The sequence below is a fragment of the Taurulus bubalis genome (genome assembly GCF_910589615.1).
Source record: "Taurulus bubalis genome assembly, chromosome: 7".
In the NCBI taxonomy this organism is placed as follows: Eukaryota; Metazoa; Chordata; class Actinopteri; order Perciformes; family Cottidae; genus Taurulus; species Taurulus bubalis.
The window spans coordinates 18,907,627-18,931,165 of record NC_136595.1 but is presented as its reverse complement, the minus strand read 5'-3'; the positions used below and the strand labels follow the sequence as shown (position 1 = coordinate 18,931,165).

Below are 23,539 nucleotides of genomic sequence, written 5' to 3'. Positions count from 1 at the left end.
TGTCTGAGATGAACATGCATGTCTATATAGAATTGTCTGGCAAACTGTCCAATAGTTAGTTGAGACATTTCACCAAAAGCCACAAAATGTAATGGACATCGACCAAATAATTGTTGAGATACATAAGTCTATGGAGCAAAGTGGTGGACTGACCAACAGACCGACATTGCCCGACCACTGGCATGACTAATAATAGCATGTCTGCACAACAATGCTGGTGTCCAGTGTCATTCGGAGGCTCTTCATATAATTTGCATTGCATTCTATAGGTAAAAATCAGAAGTTTATAATCTTCTGTAGAAAAATCACCACATTGCCCTTTTTATCAGCACGAAAATAAACAGGTATACAGAGAGAGGATGGTGAAACAGGACAGATACTATGTGGGCCTGTTTCATAGTTAAATCCCTTGATGCAGCTTTTCAAACACCTTGAAGCTGTTTCAACTCTTCTTGGCTAAGGCAGCTAAACAGAGCGTTGCACAAGTCAAAGTGAGAAGAGAAGATAAATGCACGCATAATCATCTCGCTATCACTACGATTCATGATGGTTCTAATTTTAGTAGTACACCTGAGATGGGGGGAAAAAACATGGCTGAATAGGCTTTTAGAATATCTTTTCAAAACTATATAGAGGCTCATCAAACTCCTCAGTTTTGGGAGGCTTCTGTTTACTTAACAAACCAAGAACAGGTTGAATCTGGCTGCAAACACAACAAGAAGTTTTATTGAAATGAAAAAAAAGAAATAATAAAATGAATATATAATATTTTATTAATATGTCACATGGTTAATAATATTAAAATATTCAATATATGTATTTATTTGTCTAGTGAGAAGGTAAGCAGGTGTCATTGGCAAAACAATGAAAGTATTTCATGTTGCATGATTGCATTAACTAAAAAGAGCACACTATGATCTTTGATGTATTTTCAAAACTATATATTGATTTTCAAGTTTCATACAATTACGGCAAATTACTTCAAATATAAGGGATACTTTGGTACGTCATCATACTTTTCACACGGTCTTGGTATTTGTATCTACAACAATTTCACCTTCAGTCCAAGTTTAAATATGGAAATTTGTGTTTTTCCTCAACACTTATCTTGCGTCATCACAATTACCAATCAAACTAAAATTGTATGTCTGATTTTATTGTATTTCCTTGAGATAATCGTCAAGGTAATCGTCTTGCCATTTGACTGCATCTTTTCCAAACCACTTGTCTGGTCTGATTCGGATTTCAAGCTTCTTTATCTTCATCGAGCTAAGCTGATGAACAAATAAAACACACACACCACCGTCACTTAAATCCAATCAAACTCTGGGTAAAAGTGAACAATATCTTCAATGTTCTTAAGTTATGAACTCATTATCTGAACAACATTACTGTGATGACAACTGTTGATTGTTGAAGTGTAAAACTATTTATTGTATCAGTTTAATATGAAAATGTACACAATCCACTTTTTAGCATTAACTCTTTTAAGAAGAGTCTCCTCTCATGATTTTTTTGGACTTGTGTGCAAATGTTGTCTCTTTGCATTGACTTGAAGCCTTTATTTTTTGAAGCAGTTCATTTCAGCCATTTGGTATGCATTGAATGGGTGTGTATACATCCCATTATGCTAAGATATCAAATGTGACGTAAACATAATCAAGGTTGTATATCAAACGTTTTAGATTTAGATACTTTCAAACCATGCTGGTTGATGTTAATTGAAAATAAATGCATGACTAATTGTGTAATCTTGTGTCTATAGGTTCCTCCTACAAGCTCAATTTCTTGTCGGATAGAAAATGACAATTTATTCCAGAGGCTGGCTTGGCATATTCAACTTATAACCTTCACCGATCGGTCCGTTAACTGAAATGCCAACAAATAACAGTTAAAATGTCAAACTAATAGAGAAGTTAAGGCAACAATCTGACATTTTTAACCACTTAAATTGGAAGTCTCTTCACATGCATAATTACAAAGTGTTGTCTCTCTGAAGTGAAATGAGCATTTTGTGCATTTCTTAACTGATATGAAGATAGCAGGTTTTCCAGCTATACTGAAATTATTATTGTAAACTCACCTTTAACCGCATCAGAAAAACGTAATATGTTAAATATTCATTTCTATTCTTATAAAGACCTTTCAATCAATTTGAAAGTACTGGTTTTCATCTTGTGATTTTCTTTGGCGTGGTCACACATTTGTTTGCATTATAAGTGCAAATAGCTCTGACTTGACTTGTAAATGTGACGAGTCATCGCGGACGGAGGTCCATACGTTACAGCCAGTGAGCCGGACAGGCGTGACCTTTCCAACAGTGGGATGATGGTAAATTACAGAACAGAAGCTGATATTCTACTGTGCACTAATCACTCACCCCCCCCCCCCCCCCTCTCTGATGTCTGTAGTCAGATACCGAATTCTGGGATAAGATGCAGGCGGAGTGGGAAGAGCTCGCTCGGCGGAACTGGCTGACTGAAAACGAGCAGGCACAGATTCCCTCCTCTGTCTCTCCACATGAGAAGGTCACTATCATTACAGCATGTGCAGAAATGTGTGTTGATGACACCGATGATGAGATATACAGTACTGACCGCCTCTGTAGAGTAAACAATGCATGCCTGTCTTGAGTTTAACTGTAAAATAAGTGACCAAGCATTTGGAAAAAAAGGGAAGTATTGTTTACTGTACTTTTGAATAACACTTTGTGTAGAAATACACTTGAATAATGCATAACTCCCAAAGTGGGACTTCAATGGACAGAGCACACAATTACCCCGATTTGCCTTTCCACCCAAAATAAAAAAGACGAGTTCAACATTGGGAAATGCACTTACTCCCTTTCTTGCAGAGAGTTAGATGATAAGATCAATGTCATATATGTTTGTATCATAGAGCTAAAACCAGGAGGTGATTGACATAGCTTAGCATAATGACTGGAAGCACGCTACAGTAAGATGTCTCTGCACACTGCTAAAGCTAACAAATGAACGTGTTTACACAGACAGAGTTTTAAAAATAAATTACTGGAGTCGTGTTGTCACCGTGAGGTTTTCAGGCAAACCAGCTGAGACCCCAGAAGGTCAACAAATGTTTGGATGAAAAAAATTAGATAAAATGTCTGACTTTAGTGCCACTGGTCGTGGTTTTGATTGTAGAGATTGACGAATAAGATGACATTGACCGATGGCAGTGGCCCATATTTATCTGTTGTGTCGTGTCAATTTACAGCAGAGTCGAGGCCAGCAACTCAAAGGAGGTGGGAGGGGAAAAAAGGCGCACTTTTTTTTGGTTTACTAGAACGTTTTTTCTAAGCCAGTGAATATTTAGCAAAAACATCATAGCTGTCAACCTTGCAGTGCAGTTTGTTCACAGTTCAGGTTATTTGTCAGTTAATAGGCTAAATGCTACAACTCCTCCAGTACCAGGACAAGTGTCTGGCTCGCCACGTGTGGGAGTATTACACTGTCTCAGAGGAGATCAGCAACAAGAACGTTGTATCCTGTATGAAAAATACAAGAGGTAAAAGATAGCCCTATCAATGTGTGTAATCACCCTTACATTGAATTTGTTAACATGATGATTACAAATCATGGGTGACAACAACAAAAATTGTTGGCTTTCCTTTTGCTAGCTTTCCCCCCCTCGTTTCCAGTCTTTATGCTAAGCTAATATGATCATCTCCAAGCCGTTGATGTATTATTTGGTTCTGAGTTATAAATGTGTGTTTGTTGTCATTCAGAGCAGATGTGCAGAGCTGCCTTGTTTTAAAGTTTGCTAGTGAATTTAAGTCTTTAACATTTTAACAAATTAAGTTATTTTTATTGTAAATGTATTTAATGATTAGATGTATGTCAAGTACTATTTCAACCCCAAATGAATACATATAGAATAATTTGGTACAGGAATTATTATATGCGTTGATATAGCCTATATTCTATCCTCTGCATATAGCATCACCACTTATGATGTAATGTGTGTGAGTCTCAGAGGACAGAGCATATGTCTGAGCAGTATATGTTACCAGTTGACCTTCTTATATCATGAAATCATACGAGATCAGACTTTTGGGCTTTCTGATTGATCCCAGTGTAGAACTAGTTCTTAAAGAAAAAGCTCTTTCAAAGTCATCACGCTCAGAAGCGGTCAACAACACACCAGGGTAATCAAAGTTGGAAAAATGCAAAGTGTAACATTTAAAGAGAACAGACAAATCCCGGGGAGCTCAGCCCAGGTTTGATGTGAGGCAAAAAAGATCAATTCCTGCTGCTGGAGCTTTGCTTTAATACACAACTGCACAGGACAGTCGCCCTGGTCTGCATTTGAATATGGAAGATAGAGAAACTGACATTGTCACTGTCCCTATTTTTATTTTTTTTTTGCTGACAGGGCTACTACTTCCACACAGATAATCCTTATAAAGACTTGCCTAACGCATTTGAGGAGGGACAAAAGAAGTCACGAGAGGGAGACTTGCAAAACGCTGTGCTTTTGCTGGAAGGAGCTGTCTTGCAGGACCCTCAAGATTCAGAGGTGAATTAATTTTGCACACACATATTTTGTTCCTTCTGTAACTGGGCAAGTTAACCGTGGATGCATTCATATTCACAGCTGGGGGATAGAGGTAAATTTACAGCACAGATGGTCAATAAATATTTAGTCCTGCACTGGTCAACCTGACAGGAGACTTTGGGTTTACAATGCAAACTTGTGGCTAAATTCAACCCCAATAACTTCACCTCATAATGAGAGAATCTAGAGAGACCACACAGGCTGTGTGAAGCAGATTCAGTAGGCAGCACCCGCAGGCTAGACACTGACTGCTTGTAGAGGGCAGAGGATTTTTTTTCTCCTCTTGTTAAAAGAGTTGTTTACTGTAGCAAAAATATTCACATTGTTCATACTCTTGATGAGAATTACCATTTGCCCAGTGAGCTGAATAATGGCCCAATCCGTAGGTTTCTCTCCTTTTTTGTATTCTCCTCGTTTCTAAAGAACTGACCTCTTTGCAGGCTGAAAGAGCAAAGCCTTCATTCAAAGTACTTTTGGAATCCCCTGGAATATAGAAATGTGCCAGTTATTCCGGGGAGAGGATTATCCCACGGTGTATGGAACTAATACGATTCCAAAATTCCTCCTAGGGCGCTTAGTGGCTTATTGCCCCACTGTGAAGACCTCTGAATCATTCAGAAAAAAAATTTGACCGTCATTTTGAGTGGAACAAAAATGCATCGACAAAGATTAGCCTTCGAACAGGTTATTAAGTGTGCCCTTACAGGCCACATACAGAGGATTTAAGGGTTAGTTATATCATTGTGTGCCCTCTTGTGCTGATCAAGGGTACTTTACATTTGAATGTCTCTGTGGAGGACCAACACTGGCACAAAGATCAAACACAGAGCCCCTCACACGGTCACGTACAACATTTACTCAGCAAAAACTCAACAACACAAGGCTGGTTGATTAATCTAGCAGCTGTTGAGGATCATTTAATCATTACAATTTCAAACAAAAACACCAGAACATTTGCATTTTTTAACTTCTCCAGTGTGAAGATTTGCTGCTTCTCTCTTTTTTTATAATTGTAAATTCAATTTGTTCCGTTACCGATACCAGTGTCAGAAATTACTCAAATACAGCCTGAAATGCTTGATCTAGTATCAGTGAGAAGTCTATTCCCCAATTCAATATGAATTTATCATCACAGTTCTGGTACACAGGAACAACAACGCGTGTAACTTGCTACCTGATCTGTATATCCTGCCCGATCGGTACTGCACATAGTACATAGTTAGCTGTAGGCAGCTGCTGGCCATAACAGTCCTACTTAGTTAAATAACGCGTCTAACGTTAACTTTACATTGCTTCAAGCTCTATTCTGTAACGTAAATCATAACTTTATGATAATCTGTTATCTTGTTATTTTTTATTTTGAATAATAAGTGGCTTTCTATTGCTTGGTTTAATATCTGTCAGGAAAACCCTCCAAGCTCTACAATTTCTTTTTAACGCACACATTTTTTTAAATCATAATTGCATGCGCTCTCGTTTGACCTCATGAAAGTTTTCCATTTGGTGGAGTTCTGAATGTTTAAAAGCACTGCACTTCTGTTGTTGATGTGTCTGAAACACTGGCATCATTCGCTCTGTGCTGGATCTCACTCATTGTGCATGACAGACGATGCTGAGCTACTGTAACTGTTTCCTGCCCTAGAGAATACCGGCTATGGAATCCAGGTTTCCAACATGCTGTTTACTGTTACCTGTATTTTGTTTCCCCGAAGGCTTGGCAAGTTTTGGGGACAACCCAGGCGGAAAATGAGAACGAGCAGGCAGCGATCGTCTCCCTCCAGAGGTAAGGAGAAACAACTACAACAAATTCCCATTTAGAATAACAAATCTGCATCACCATTTTACTTTACTTTTTTACTTTACCAACTGGGTATTGGAAGGAAACATTCCGTGACTTTTATTCCTAAAATAGAACCACTCCGCATGGATGGTGATTGTACAGAGCCAGGGTCTCCTCAATGGGGGGTAGCCCACTTTCATTCATAACACTGCTGAAGCCAGAAATTGCACCTATCTGAGAGTGTGAACACTGACGAGTCACCTGAAACACAGGGAACAGCCATTCAGGGAGGAAAAAAGCCAGTTGATTCTGTGAAATATAAAACCTAATGAGAAACACATTTTTAAAATGTAATTACTGTTCTACATAAAATGGGATTCCAAAACATCTGAATAATTAATGCTTCTGTTCCTGCAAGAATCTCGCTTAATCCAATAAATGTGTGGATATTCTGAATCGGTAGTCAGATCTCAGATAGTTTGCATGGTGTACACTTTAGTTCATTTATTATGTAATAGCTCCATCTGTGAGAGGACTGTTTGGGTACGAAGTGAGATTAGATGTTTAACTGGCATTACTCTTGTTGTTGCTACTCTGGCTGGTAACATTTCAGTTGGCAAGCACCATGTGTTCCTGATCTATTTTGCCTTTTAACCATTTCATTAAATATTGCCACACATACAAAAAAAATACATTGAAAATCCACATTTTGTTTGGCTAATGTCTAGTTTTGCTTAGTTGGGGTTATTTTGTGCTTCACTTTTGATGTGAGCTTTGTCTCCACAGCTCTCTACAAAATCTGAAACATGTTCTGAAGTGCTGTGTGGAACTGAAAAGGCACAAATGTGACTGATGTGTGGTTATGTTGCGTCTTTTAATGGACGGCCAGTTCTGTACACAAACAAATCTGCTAAATCCGGGACATGTCCCTGGATAACATGGTTGTCTGGTCCCATTGGACTTACTTAAAATTATGGATTAATTGAATTTATCTTTCTATTTTTACACCTTGTACACATGGTACACATGTTGCACAGAAAACCGCATCCTTGAACGTGTGTGCAGTGGATTTGAACTGCCTTCACCAAAGTTTATGTAATCTTCAGCCACAGCACATTACAGTGGGGGATTGAATTAATTTCATTTGACTGAGATTATGAGGGTTTTCAGGAAGTTGTTGCATCAACTGGAGCAAATCTGTCTTGAAAATAATTTCGATGAAAGCTAAATCTGGTTTTGGCCTTTCCTGCAGTTTTTAAACTAATTCAAATTGTTCCTCTAACATAGTGCTGCTTCTTCTCCCCATTTCAATTACAAAAGCAAGCGTAGATCTTAGTGGCAGTTGTTTGAATTATATAACTGGTGATATAACTCAAGCCCCCGCTACAAACGCACATCTCTCGGCCTGGTACAATCACAAGAGCATTCTTTCTTTTTTTTACAAAATGCAATCCTAATGCAAATCATCTCACCCTGCTGCTGAGGGCAGCATGCAGACCTTGTCCTCTGCAGGAGAGCAGAGCAGGAGGGGTACAGCTCATCCATCCAGAAATAATTAGCCCCCGCCTGATGTTCCTTTTCTTTGGCCTGTCCTCATTAATGCCTGTCAAATCTCGATTTTCCTTTGAAGTGCACAATTTACACCATCTCTTCTCGCCCATGCCTGGGTCCTGTCTCCATCCAGGTGTTTGGAACTCCACCCAAACAACCTGCCAGCCCTCATGGCTCTGGCAGTGAGCCTGACCAACACTGGTATGCGAAATGATGCCTGCGAGGCCCTGCTCCGCTGGCTGCGACACCATCCAAAGTACAAGCACCTGCTGAAGGGCAAGACCCACTTGACGGGATCCCCAAACTCCCAACGCAGGATGTCTACGGCTCCCAACGTGGGCAGATACGAAAGGTGGAGAACTAAGACTGCATATGCTGGGAGTTAAACAACAACAATACTTCATAATAGAGCATTAAGCTGTATTTACACATATATAATATGAACTCGCAACAACGTTGTTCAGACAGCACACGTTTTGTAAAAATAATATCATTATTCTATGTAAAAATAATATCATTATTTTTTGTAAAAATAATGTAAAGTACCAAACCTGAATTTCAACCTTATCTAGTTCAGAGTCATTGAGTACTGGTGCTAAACGATAAATCGTATTTTCATTGTCATCATGATATGAACATCACCGAAAGCTGTCTGAAACATGATGAATGAGAAAAATCATTTCATTTAGGGATGGTTAAAAACCTGATATTAAACGGGCCCCACGGCTAAAGACCGTAGAATCCATCACTGCGTAGCAGCCTCTGTGAAGATGCTCTACAAATATGTACACACACACATACATGTGCAGTAAAGTCAGCAAATAGCAACTAGAGAGGTCACAGTGAAGGAAACCAGGTGACGTGAAGATTTCTCGAGTTGACAACTACTCTCGTAACTTTGTAAATGCAATAAACGCAATGATTTATCAATTTAACTGTTCAAATAACATGTAAACAAGTGGAACAGTCACATGTTAATCAAGCTCGTTTACTCAAGCAGTGCACTGGCTTGGTAATAGCAAAATGTAACAATGTTGTGGAGGTGCTGAATTACTTCAGAATTACTTCAGAATTACTTCAGAGACCCGAACGATTATTTGACTGGGCCTCATTTGACGTGCGTCAATTGATGCTCCTGGGGAACCAATCAGACATCAGATTTGAAATGCCAACACCACAGAACCAGCAATATTTGCAACATTGTTGTATGTTGCAGATACCCCTCAACGCATACATTTTTAGATTATTGATATGGTATAAATTATCAATATATTGGCTGAGTAGAAACACTGTTCTGCAGAGAGCACACAAACCGATGTGGTCTTTTTATCTAGGTGGTGCTGACTCTAGGAGGTGCTGACTCAAAATAAGCAGGTCAAAACAAAGATGAATGGATTTCTAGCACCGTACATCTTTCACAGTGGCTTTACTGCTCGATTTGTCTGTGTCAGTTTGGCCGACCTTTCAACCAGAAGTTGTGACGTCCTTGGACTAAGCAAGTTAAATAGTCAGCGGGACAGAGCATAAAGCTCGGAGTAGAAAATGTTTCTGCCAGCTGTGATTGGTTGTTCCTTGTTACGTGAGATGCAGTGCACGATGCAGCATTCCAAAAGTTGCACTATCTTTAGCCGACTCACCCTTAAAAAATGGCCAATTGGGAACACTTGTGCACCGCGACGGTGTCAGTCTCACTTTGGAGCATTTGCCTTCTGCGCGTATACAGTGACAACAATGGATTTAAGGTCCTCTAATGGAGCTAACAGCTAACGTTAGCGAAGGTTCCATTGAGTTACATCATGATGTGTTCAAGTTCTACTCAGATTTCTTTTTTATTTGAAATCATGACATTATGATGATGTGTTCAAATGTAACTTGAGAAACTTGACTAAATTCAGTTGTTTGAGGGAGATGTTTTCAAAGCAATATAAAATAGATATTAGAGGGAATTACCTGTTTAACCTCCAAACACTACCTCTAAGCAGTTTATTATACATAATTAGAACTACCAATGCCAAGAGTTTTTATTATTAAAGCAAACAATAAAATACAATAATTTATTTCCTAATAATTCACGTTTGTATGCAAATAACCACCATAGATGAAAATAACAATGTAAAAGATTGACATTTTGAATTTCTGACTTTATTTACAGTGGTATCGAATTGGGTATCAAGAAACATGGAATTTTATTGGTATTGGGATCAACTACTACATTAATGATACTGGGACATCTCTAGATAATACTGAAGACATGGTTCACATAATCTGAACCAATGAACAAAAACACAACTGAATACTATTGGTCCTTCTTTTACTAATTTATTTCAACTAATTTAGCATTTACCCTCCTGTCAGTCTCTCTCTCTGTCTCGTTTTCTTACACTCTGTATATAAGTTGACATGCAGTGCAGTGCACATCATAGCTCTGAGATCTGAAAAACATTCACTCAGCAGCCTTAATTCACATTAATCCATAGCTGTGTGTGTGTGTGTGTGTGTGTGTGTGTGTGTGTGTGTGTGTGTGTGTGTGTGTGTGTGTGTGTGTCTCCACAGCGCCCTGCTGCCCGAGGTGAAGGAGCTCTTCCTGGAAGCAGTTCAGCATAACTCTGACAGCATCGACCCAGATTTGCAGACCGGCCTCGGCGTGCTCTACAACCTCAGCGGAGAGTTTAACAAAGCTGTGGAGGCTTTTAATACGGCCCTGTCAGTGCGGCCCGAGGTAGGACACACACACACACACTCACATACATGCACACACACAAATGTGGAAACATGCAGATTAGGAAGAATGTAGTTGCACAAACACTTGTCAGAGGCAGATATGCAAAATACAAGAGATGCAAGTGCAAAATGCAAATGAGCTCATTTGTAAATGTAACAGGCAAAAAGTTTAAATCTGCATCTGAAATCAAATACATAATTTAATCATAATTTGTTCCCTTTTTTGCCATCACTTATGAAACAAGCATTACGTATTCTGACATATTTGGAAATACATTATATTGTAATGCAACAAAAATCTAAATATACGGGGAGAATCTCGTATACTGTGTATTGTGCAATACAGAAGAATATATTTTTTTTATTAAGAATATTTTTTAACACAAAAGAGAGAGTGCCATACAGTATGATATTAGCACTGATATTGTATATCCCCATACTCTTAAAGGGTCAGTTCACCTCAAAACATACTGTACTTTCCAAACTACCCCTATTGTGTCCAGCCGTGCAATTCTAACTTGTTCTCTGAGATTTGGGCATTTTTGTTGCCATTCAATACATACTGGGGTCTCACTGGCAGAGATGTCAAAACCAGCCTGACTAGCTCACTGTAAGCTGTGGTCGGTGAACACATGGTTGCTCTGGTTTCCTTACAGAGACAACATGTCTGACAGCTGGTTGACTCCAGCTGGCACTAAGTTGTGCCAATGGTGTAAATGCTGTGCCTTTCATGAAACAATATTTATGGATGATCAGAGGCTCATTCAAATTGTCACAGTGGATACATTTTACAAAACTGGAAATCAGAGGATGCTGGTTGGTCTTCCTATCTGAGCAGGTGGCTGTTGATAGGTTGTCACACACACACACACACCTATGTGATCCAAACATGTTCCTGTACAATATGTTATTTCAGTAATTACAGAAATAAGATTTAATTCTATAGTATTGCAATAATAATGTTAATAAAAACAGAAACTACGACTACTGTTGTGCAGCAGTACTTTTCTCTAAAACGTACAAGGGTTTGGAAGAAGTGCCATACAATATTGTGATATTGTGGCATTTATTATTCCAAATCACAATTCACTTTTGAAACTAACCATAATACTGTTCCATGCATGAGCAACTTTAAGTTATTGTACAACATACTTGTTATTTTCATTCATTTCATTCATTTTTTTTATTTTCAATGGTACATTTGAAATATATTAGACCTCCGAATATGGAATATACTGTACTTATTGCCACTAAATACAGGTTTTGTGATAATCAGTAACATTTAAACTCTTGGATTATGCAAGTTTAAATGTATTTAAATGTATACGCAAATATATGTATATCTATATATATATCTATATATATATATATATCTAGATATATATATAGATATATATATATACATATTAATATATATGCAATATTAATTATAATTGCAATAACAATGTACATGGGATGTTGGGTCTGTTGGACAATAAACTGATCAAACTGACTCAAATTTCTGCAAAAGAAAAAAAAACACACACGACACGAAACCGTACACATGAAACCATGATCTGTCAGACGCCACATGTTCTCATGCAAACACATCCAGCAGGAAGCCCTCAAGCTTGTACACATCCTCGGAGAGATGGCGCCACAAATATCAAGGGAGAGCTCATGCAAACAGATGCAATGAAGCACATCCAACTGTCACAGCAATATGTGAAGAAAGGAGCTGCTAAATATGGCCTTATGAACTCTGGACTGGCACACATTTGCTCTCAAGAGTAGTGCCAGATCACAGTGCACACACACACACACACACACACACACACACACACACACACACACACATAAATGCAAAAAAACTGAAGCCAGACTTTGACGCATATTTCATACACAACAAACAAAATAAACACATAATTACAACCACAAACTTTTCCCCCAATCTTTGCATCTCCTTTGTGCAAATCAGTCTCTGTCCTCCCAGCACTGTCCCAGGCCGGAAATAATATTACTCACTGTTAAATCCAACCTCCCACATTTGAATTGGTAATATCTGCTCCCCTGCTGGAAAAAAAGAGGCTCTGAACACAAAGGGAGATAATTATATCCCGCTGCTAGGCTTAGCCAAAGATGAAGGACCCCTATACTGTAGCAGACCATGACCTCTGTGTGTGACTGTCTACCTGCAGGTGGGAAACAACAGCAAGGACACAGTGTGATGTAACTCAACTCTCCTTAAAACACCCTCGTTAGGTTACTTCTTAGCAGGGAGCTGCATAATGCTCCAAACACTTCCTTGTTATTTGTGCATAAAACATAAACAACAGACACACACACTGCTGTGTTTGCATATACAAGGCTGAATGTTGTCTAGCAGTAGCAGATTATGTAGGTCCATTTCACTCGCGCTTTCCTGTTAAAGACACTGTCAGCTGCCAGGTCTTTCAGAGATGGAAAGCATTTAAGACTTGAAGATAACTAAAGAGACGTTGCTGATTAGTTTTTAATGCAGAACGAAAGGAAATTGCCAGTGAGTGCCAAATAAATAGATGCAGGAATATTTGTGTGCAAACAACATCATCAACCCTGACAGTGTCTTAATAACACACGTCACAGTGAACTTTACTAAAAAAATATTTTTTCATCTTGACCATTTGACATTGCTTATCACCCAACCAACACCACCACTCGCCCTCCATCCAGGACTACTTGTTGTGGAACCGCCTGGGGGCCACACTGGCGAACGGGGACCGGAGTAAGGAAGCGGTGGAGGCTTATACGCGAGCCCTAGAGCTGCAACCTGGGTTCATTAGGTCCCGCTACAACTTGGGCATCAGCTGTATTAACCTGGGGGCACACAGGTGAGTGACCTGGGACTAGAAGAAAGTTAGTTCTTACACTTGTTTAAAGAAGTGGAGTAGAGTTAATTAGGGAAGAAAAGTCAGAATGGTACTTCCAGCCATTGATGAGAATATACATCACACACATATCTAGTGAGATGAACAAATTGAAACCCAGCAAATCAAGGCTGTGATTATCAATTTATCTGCCTATTGTGTTCTCAATAAGTGATCAATCTGTACGACAAATGTGACAATTGCACCGTTTACGGTCAGTATTTAGATTTCTTGTTTTATTACCCCAATGGTTCAAACCTTATATATGATTAGTCTGCATTAAATCCGCACATTGAAAAGGCTGCAACCATGCAATTTTTGTCATTTTTACTTGAAAAAGAACTGAAATAATTAACTAATTATGCTTATCAACTAATTGTTGCAGCTCGAAGGAAATCTCTTAAATTATATTGTGATGAGCAGATAAGATGATCAGCAGCACATACATATAAACGTAATGTTGACTGTAACAGCAATTGCTTTTAAATTATATTTCTTGAATGCCTAGTCGATTTATAAAAATTAAAAAGGTGATGAAAATGTTCATTTTGTATGTGATAAAGGGCTGTTGGCCTTTCTATAAAGTTAGTATTACAGACTTAATTGTGTGAGCTGGCAAAAGTCTAGAGGGAAATACAATTCAGCCCACAGCATTCATAATACCCAAATAGAACATATTTCACAACTAGCTCGCTACCTTAATCAAGACCACTATGAACTCATTATGAACCTGCTAGGCAACATTCAAAAGTAAGTTATAATATTAGATATAATTTAGCTTGTTAGCCCAATAAGCAGTACATACTTAGCTTGTTGCAGAAAAGCAGCAGTTAGCAACAGTGGCTAGGGGGGGATGTACTACTAACAAAGTTATATGGCAGCAACGACAGTGTTTCATTATGTTGGCAAGCTTATCAAATTATCTATAAGCTACAACAGTGTGAAGTGGGGCGGCAGTGACTCAGGGCGCTGAGCAGGTCAAACCAACCTACTTTTAGGCCTCTGCTCAAAATTGCATACCCAAACTAAAAAGGGTGTATCTCTGCAACCACTAGGGCTATTTGAATAATTGTGGTGTTATAATAAAAGGCTACACGTGTGATATTTTGTTCAGATGTGTAAATATCAGTATAGATGTTTCTGGTTCAGAGTAAATGAAGATGAATATACAGCAATAATGAAAAGGTTTCAGGTCCGGCTATAAAAAAAAGGGACTTTCAGGATGATTGTTTCTTTGAAATGATGCAGCAGTAAGGTCTAAACCTCTCCCAATTCATAGCACAATATGTGAATATTCTCTCTGCAAAGTTTGACTTTGATCATGTGAAGCAGAACAAAGTTAGAAAGTGTTTAGTACAGAGAAAATTCAGGCGAGGTCTCCAAAATTTGCATTGGGGCACATTTGCACACATTTTTGTGACATTTGAATTTCTTCATGTACCAAACCATATATTTCACTTGTATATTACATCCAAATACAGCAGTGTTGGGCTTTTTTTCATAAAACAAGCTATGATTTACAGTTTTATATAACAGTGGCTCAGTCTTCTCCCCCTAGGGGGGAAGGGTTTTTATAAGGTTAAGTTACAGGTGTTGCAGCATTTACAATATCCACATATGACAAAGCATAACAAGGACTCGCTGTTTAAATAGTTAGTTCACCCAAATGACAGAGAAGAACGTATTCTCCTTGCTTACCTCCAGTAGCCACCAGTCGCCCATGTTCAATCTGTCTCTGAGTCTTCATCTCAACAAAATAAAGTGAACCAAATTTGGTTTATGGTCCGAAAAGCATTGACAAATTACACATAAGAAATTTAACAACAACGTGTATTTCCTGAAACAATGTTTACCATTCTGGGGCAGATTGCACACATGCCGTGAGATCGCCAGCATGCATTTAATGTTTTTAATATTAATATTCTGGCTGATACACCCATACAAATTGAATAGGAGTGTAATGGACATTTTCATTCGAAACAAGGTAGCAGGATGATCAGAGTGGTGGACATTTATTTGCCATTGTGACTGTTGTAGCGGGCTAACGTCCGTATAAACTGAACGGACTAACGGCATATATCCAACTCATTGTGGTGAGGTTTTGCAGCGACGAAAACCATAAAGTAAGATTAGTAAGGACACTCCTTCTAAGGCCAGCACACACAAAAAAGGTCCAATTAGTCCAAATAAGACAAATCAACATGTCATTTGTTTGTTTATTTGTTTCTTTGTGCAATCCACTCAAATTACCTCAACCCACACTGCATACCCTAAATTAAACATATTCGTATTATTTTTGCTTCCCCAGAGAGGCAGCCAGTAACTTCCTGACTGCCTTAAGCCTTCAGAGGAAGAGCCGGAGTCGTCAACAGTCCCACCAGGTGATGTCTGGAAACATCTGGGCTGCGCTGAGGATAGCCTTATCCATGATGGACCAGCCCGAACTCTTCCAGGCTGCAAATATTGGCGACCTAGATCTTCTCATGCGGGCCTTCAACCTAGACATTTGAGGAATGGGAGGTAGTGACAATAGCATCTCCCCTCTTACTTACCCTTACATTTCTACCCAACAGCCAAAAGCCCAAAGTGCACACATCAGAATGGATTGGATCTGATGTTAGAGACCATAGTGTGGTTTTTATGCACGTCAAAATTATCTACAGTCGTCAAAGTTGTCGTATTTTTCGTCCAAGTACTTGGAGCAGTTCTGAATACAGGTTCCTCCAAGTGCTTGAAGTAACTGCTTTGTGATGGATTTGCACTGCAATTTGTGATTTCCCTGAAGAGCACAAGGACGGGCAAAGATTGTACGAGCAATGCCTTAGAGAACGCATCAATTAAAAACTGACTCATCCAGTGGAACAGAGCTGAGCCAGAACAGACAGGCGGGCAGACAGTATGAGCATCTCACACAGGAACCCTCGCATGCTGTTTGCAGAGAAAAGATGAGGTTTTGAGAAAGAAATGAAAAGGTTTGTTATCCAATTACTTTCAAAGACTCAAGACTGTCTCGCCCCCCCTGAAGGATGGATTTAGTGAGCAAATGATAAAGACTGCACCATATAACCTGGAGTTTAAAATTCTGTTATTAGCTTGTTTTCATCCTCTTGCGATGGATAATAACGATACTGCATGAATAAGCTTTTTCATAGATGGAGTCTTGTTTAAAATTAACATATTTTTAAAAGTTTTCCCTTAGCACTTCAGACAAACAGATCTTCCTCAACCCAAGTGGAATGTGCAAGCCAGGTTGTTAAGCCTTACTCAAATGCATGCAAACAACACTATTTCTATTTATACAATCTGTATGGCAACATGAACACACTCAGCATTTTCACACTGGTTTTGATTTCTTTAAATAACTGCCATCTTCTGAACTTGAAAGCTTTTTGAGCCATTATTTATTTTGTTTTGTTGTTTTTTTAATTTATTTTGGGGGGGGGGGTTGGCTCCTAGCTTCTCTTTGTTCCCTTTATGCTGACTAGCTGGAGAAATACACACAAAAGCTGGGCAACATTGATCTGCAAAGCCTTCATTAGTGTGGAAACTTTCAACAACAAAACAAAAGTTTTTACAGGTCTAAAAATGTCGCATTGGATTTACACATCATATTACTTATATGTTCTTACCGGTATTCATTTCAATACAGTATACAATGAATTAGGTGCTACACGTGTAGCTGCAAGCCAAGACCTAAGAAAGTTTGGGGTATTTCTTATTGCAGTCATTTTTATCCTTGCTGCTCCATGGGCATTGAAGCTCTTACATTGAATTACATTAGTCTGCCTCAGCCATCATGCATGATTTGTATATTTATGTAAGCTTCAGTAGGATACCACACATATTCGAAAAGTTGTTTTACCATCTGTAAACTTTAAATCACATGAAAACATGAAGTTGTTGTGAATCCACAAAACACACGATTGTATGGAGCCAGTTATTATGTCCTCCACCAGAGAGGGTTGTGTTTTTGTTCCGGTTTGTCTGTCTGCAGGATTACAGAAAAAAAGAGCGAAAACTACTGGACGGGTTTTCATCAAACTTGGTGGAAGGGTCTAGCATGAACCAAGGAAGAACCAATACATTTTGGAGCGGATTCAAATCTTGTGGCAGATACATACATTTTTCACTTATGAAAATGGCCTTGACTGAGGTCTGTGCCCTTCTAGTTCCAGATAATTCCTCTGCACCACCACGGAAGCAAGGCTTTAAAACATGCATTGTTGGGCTTCTCTACATCGCTGGTGCTTGTTTGAAAGTCACCTTATGAGGTGAAAATCACATTCCTGGCCGTGCAGGAGAGTAAATGAGAGATAATCTGCTGTTCTGTATAGCTCAGCTACTTGGTGTTTATCAGGCGTGTCCCCAGTCTTGGTGTCCTGTAGAAAGTAGGTTTTTATTCTCAGATCCTATGCAAGAGGTCATGTTTTATGTTGCCATTCTGAATTTTCAGTTTGTCCCTGTCTGCCTCGGTGGGCCAAAAGGAAGTGGTGATTCTGTGTTTTGAAAGAGCGCTATCAGTGCAAACCAGAGACCAGTAGGAGAGCCATTCATCATCCAAACCGTACAGCTTTGATGTCACGGTCTGTATGAGAAGAAGTGTTTCATGAGGAAAATGGGGGAGAGCAAAACAAGAGAAAAACGTGGTCGATACACATACAGCGGCCTCCTAAAATGTAGTCGTCATGTTTTATAACCCTGTGGTGTAGCGGTACGACTTTGCACCCGCCAAGTGCACTGACATACAGTATATCAAGCTTTGCTATCAGATAGAAATTGTATGTCCCAAGTCACAACGTATATTCACTTTCAAACTCACCGTAGTTGCACTTTGAGAAGAAAACTTTTTAAGTGCACAACTAGCAAACTGTAACTGTTGTCCAGCCAATCCCATTAATTTGTTATCCACTTGTGCTTTCGACATAACGAGTAAGAAGATATTTCAGGCTGAAACAGATGAGAAGCTACTGCAGTCAGACTTATAAAAATGTTGGCAAAGTCTCTGTGGCCAATCCATGATGTTTAATAGATCAAAGCGGCGTAGGAGCCCAGTGAGACAGCACATAGTTGCACGCTACTAACAATCTGCATCGGAGGGGGCCTGACAGTCGACCGCACAATGGCAAAGGCAATGAGGCCAAAGCAGAAGTGCACGCACAAATTTATTCAGAGATTTTATTATGATGAAAGAAAGTGTGGCTTTTTTACTGAAATAATATGGCTGATATTCAGTAGACCATCACTTGAAAATGTCATTATCATTCAATTCCTAAATAAGTTAGTTTCAGCCATGCTAGCAGCATGGCTTTATAGATGGAAATGCCGGTCGGTCTGCGCACCACTTAGGTTTAGACTGAAATGTCTCAGCAGCTGTTTGATGGATCGCAATGATATTTGGTACCAAAACTCATGTTCCATGCTTTGGATTATGACCAGATGCCTGTCATACTAATAACATTCTCATCAGTCTCAGCAGGACTAAACATCAGCATGTTGGCTGTAGACTTTTAGTCTATTTGTTAGAGCTGCACAGCCACAGTTAGACACTTTTAGAGGGCTCCTACTGTACGTCTGTGTCAGTCAAGTGTTTGTTTCTTAAATCCTCCTCAGGCTTTTATCTTGTAGCTTGTGTGCTAACACTGCTGGCTAGAAGCACACTGGTCCAGCATGCTGAGCATTGTCCCTATTGGTGTTTCATTTGAGATCACAGTATCAGCACGTCCAAGACTAGTTCCCACACACTTTTGTCTCCATAAAACATTAACCCAATCTCCAATAGTTCCGTGAGAGATTGTTGAGAGACATGGGAGTTGTTCTTGAGGCCAGTATCCCTACATTTTTAAAATATTAACTCATATTCTGTCTTTCCTGTCAACAGTGTGTTTTAGAAATGCAAAACAAGATGTCTGCTAAGTTGTGATTTCCAAATCAACTCTAGTTTTCTTTTAAGGTTGTAGGCCAGTGCTTTTTTTTGCATTTCAATATATTGTAGTTGTGTTGAAAAATGAGAAACTTTAAATGGCTATCTTAAAATCTAAACTTCTACTATGTACATCATACTGCAGCGCATTGAGATAGGATGCCTGATGACAGATTTCTTTTCGTAGAACCTACCTACGATATCTTCTCAGGTGAATTGACCTAGCTTAAGGCATGCTCGTGAGGAACAGATCGAGGTTGATCGCATGCTAGAGCCTCTACATTTATTTTTCTGAATGCTGTTTTTTCATTTGTATGCATGAAATACATGAAAGTGTGTTTTTTCCCGCTCCCACTAACGTAGAAAAATGAAATATATCATGAGTTTTCCTTGCAATATTTTTACAGTGCACTTTTCAAATCTTCAACCCTGCAAACAAACAAAAAGTGATGTTTATATTCAGTATATATTCTACACAAGATGCTTTTCTTGCATAGAACAAGCGAGTGTGCACGACTCGAGCAGAGGAGCAAGTGTGAGATGTAATACATTTAATCTCTCACTCCTCTACGTGCCCAGACTTGAGTTTGAATACTGATACATTGCTGCAACTGGCTAATCATAGTTATATTCTGTAGACTTTTTGTAATTATGGCTTCTACAAATGATGAATGCACTGGTAACACTTGCAATAACCCCAGCCAGTAGAGCTAGCTGTCTGCTTTTACCACCTGCCTTTTAGTGTTGACACTTGATCATGGTTAACATCACATCAATACATTGGTATGCACACATTCATAAAGTGACTCTATGTTAAATACTGTCAAGCATTACAGCTCCATTAGTTCAACAACAGTGAAATCAATTATATTAACATGTTCAGTGCTACGTTTACACAGCTTTGTTCGTAATGCTTTCCATAGACCCAAGGAATTAATCGTAAATAAATACAGACATATATTTAACCATTAAATAATGCGTGAAATAATCCAGAAACTCATTTTATTATTATGCATTTTCCCAATTGTGTATTACAGGTTTACAGTAGTATTTATTTTTGTATTATATTTGATTGTGTTAAACACACAACCAATCCCAAGGTAGCATTGTTAAATAAAAATGAATTGTTGAAAACAGATTTGGAATGATCAATAAAATTGACATTTTATGAGCCTTTTTTTAAATAAATAATTTTATTTGAGTGCTTAATGGTTATGTTAAATGATGGAAAACCAGTAAGGACAATAAGGCCTTAAATCAATCATTATTTTATTACATTTTTACAGCACTTCACAGCAGTATATAATCATAATTTCTAATGATAATATATAACCATTACTGCCTTCAGCAGGCATGATAAAATATGCAAGACTTTTCGCAATTAAATTAAGATTTTTGTATTATGTTATAGTTTTGAGTACAATTTTCATTACTTTTTAAGACATACAGACTTAATGAACTCTCCATATTTATAGGACTTTGTGAATGTGATACTATCAATGTATAGATGTGTTTAGTCTTCTGCAGTAGATATCAAGGTCTCACACTAGGAAATGTTATAAGCGGCATAATTGGTTGGGGTTCATAAAGGTTATCAGTACATGTTGTGTACATTTCTTTCTTCACTCCTTTAATTCAACATGTGTACAAAAGAAGTTTGTTCTGGTTTATATGTTGATGAATCAGACAAGTATGAATACAATGATATTTTGATGAATGAACTTAGAAATTATATACTTTATATACAGTATGAATTATTTATTGAAACACCTACTATAATGCATATTACTCTCCCTGTATAATCACAAGGAAAGCATTAGCACCTTTAAAACATACAATATGAAAGTAATCTTTTTAAATAAACTGTTGCTATATATTCTATGCTCTTGTGTCTTTATTTTCCTCAAAGAAAACACTTGTACTGCAGCTTCTTGTTCATTCTTAAAGAGGCCAAGTCTCAACAAAGATGTAGTTTATTAAATGATCCAAACATTGTAAGTAAACAGTGCCAGTGAGTATACTGTCATGACTCTATTCACGTACATCTAAGCCACATTTGGATAAACGCATACATTACAAAAGTCAACTTAAAATAATCCCTTCAGGAAAACTATGTAAGGAAAGCTACAGAATTGGCACAAACTTGTTTGCAAAAAGGCAACGGAGTAAAAACAAGTGAAGAACCTTTTTTTGACATTTAGTTAAATGAAAAAAGAAAATACAACTCACAAAAGTACACTTGTACAATCCAAATGACTAAATGTCAATGTCTAATGCACATGCTGGCAGTGAATAAGCCTTTTTGTGACAAACTGAACTTTTTTAATTTAAAAATAATGGAAGAGACCGAGCTGGAGGGAAAGCTGAAACAAAAAATACAAAAACGATAACACGACACGAAAGCTGCAGGGGAATAAAATTAACTGCACAGAATATCTGAAAACATTAATGACTAATCATCATTAAGCAAGACGACAAGTTCACCCATTCACTGATGATGACGAACAGAGACACTGATGACAGACCAGGCTTTGACAGGATACATTTGGTTTCTGACAAAAAGAAAATCACTTTTTAGAGGAAGAACGGCAGCAACACAAGACTTGACCGCTGAATAGACAACGAGCACTGCAGCAGCTGATCATGTAGCGTCTGATGAAGGTCAGAGGTCAATGTATAATAAAAACCAAAGTTCTGCTCAGGACAGTGTTGTTAAAAGGGAGCACCGCTGAAACACGGATTCAACCCTCAAGGAAAGACACTCCTGTCTTAAAGGCATAACCTGAGATTGTTGAAAGACATTTTTCATATTTCTTTCACTATCTTCCAGTTTATTATGTTTATCAAATATGTCTGCTTTGTTTCTTTGCACACTTTTAGGCGATGTCATCATGAATATGAGAAGAAATTACATGCAATTTTAATCTTAAAAGAAAAATGTATTACATTCTCACATCTTCCTCCAAGAATTAAGGATTTATTTCGACCAAACCAGAGTAGCTGGTTGTTTAAAACAGTGAAACGACCAAGACGTGTTTCGTGAGTTCTACTGCTGTCAAGCACTTTGTGACCTCTGTCTGTAAAAAGTGTACAGTAAATACATTATATTTATTTATTTTTTACGTTCAATTTGAATAATGTGTGTTTCATGATGAGCAAAAAAAGGCAATTAAGCCTATCTTAGTTTGGCGTAAGAGAGAAACTCTTCGACTTTTGCAGAATGCTTTAACGTTTGAAAAGCATTTTCAGCAGAACTGACAAACAACCAAATAATGTCTTCGTTGAATCTGTCCGGTACATTTTGAACATACTGAGTAGATAAATGTGAAGAGTACAGTTATTGAAAAGTGCCAGTCCTACTGTGGTTTCAGAGTATTATAGCCGAGCAGGAGGTTTTGGTTGTTGTAAGCACCATGAAGTCATACATTCTGCACCTCGTCGGTTTTTACAAGAGATACCTGTCAGCGAACAGCTGTTGTCTTACAGTACTTTCAGGAGTAGATTTGGTTGAAGTTGCATATATTGCTTTCGACGTGAAAACACTTCAGATGCAGAAATGGATTAACTGACCTGTAAAATGTGGCAACAGGTGAAGAAAAAACATTAATTTTAACTTTTGGGTCACAGTCTGAATCTGTCAAGAGTGATAAAGGAACTAACCTGGACCAGCTGCAACTGAGAGTTAACGTTTTGCCTACTGTGAAAACATCTTGCAAATTGGACAAACGTAATGAATGAAGGAAGCTCACTGTACTTAGAATAAGTAGAGCTTTGCTTATATCAGACATCAATTATATGCAATGCTGTCATATGTTTACTAATGGCCACTTCAAGGATTTACAGGTTCAGCAGTTCTGAAGTTGAAAGAAAAAATATCACATTCAATTGCTTACAGCGGGAAAATAAAGTATACAACTCCATCAGCTGCAAAATATGACTTGCTTTAGTCAAAAAGTGCTTTCAAGGAAGGAAAATACTTCTATTTTGAGCTCTCAGCCAGTTTACCTCAGGTGGCTTCTCGTTAAAAAGGTCATCTCCAGTTAGAACTAGAGCAAGTGTGAGCCATTATCCAACCAGTACGGCTGTATTTTTAACAGCAATCTACGT

The 23,539-nt window shown here is 38.3% G+C and overlaps 1 protein-coding gene across 1 annotated transcript in view; it reads left to right on the top strand.

Moving 5' to 3' along the window:
- The window catches only part of pex5la (peroxisomal biogenesis factor 5-like a), a gene marked incomplete at both ends in the record, with an annotated part of 79,010 nt that extends 62,988 nt beyond the window's left edge, over window positions 1-16,022 (top strand). Inside the window, 7 exons of the mRNA XM_079220704.1 lie at window positions 2,412-2,528; window positions 4,393-4,536; window positions 6,288-6,358; window positions 8,040-8,258; window positions 10,460-10,625; window positions 13,319-13,476; window positions 15,821-16,022. Coding sequence (XP_079076830.1) covers window positions 2,412-2,528; window positions 4,393-4,536; window positions 6,288-6,358; window positions 8,040-8,258; window positions 10,460-10,625; window positions 13,319-13,476; window positions 15,821-16,022 — 1,077 coding nt within the window. The remainder of the gene's footprint in view (window positions 1-2,411; window positions 2,529-4,392; window positions 4,537-6,287; window positions 6,359-8,039; window positions 8,259-10,459; window positions 10,626-13,318; window positions 13,477-15,820) is intronic.
- Window positions 16,023-23,539: the final 7,517 nt, after the last annotated feature.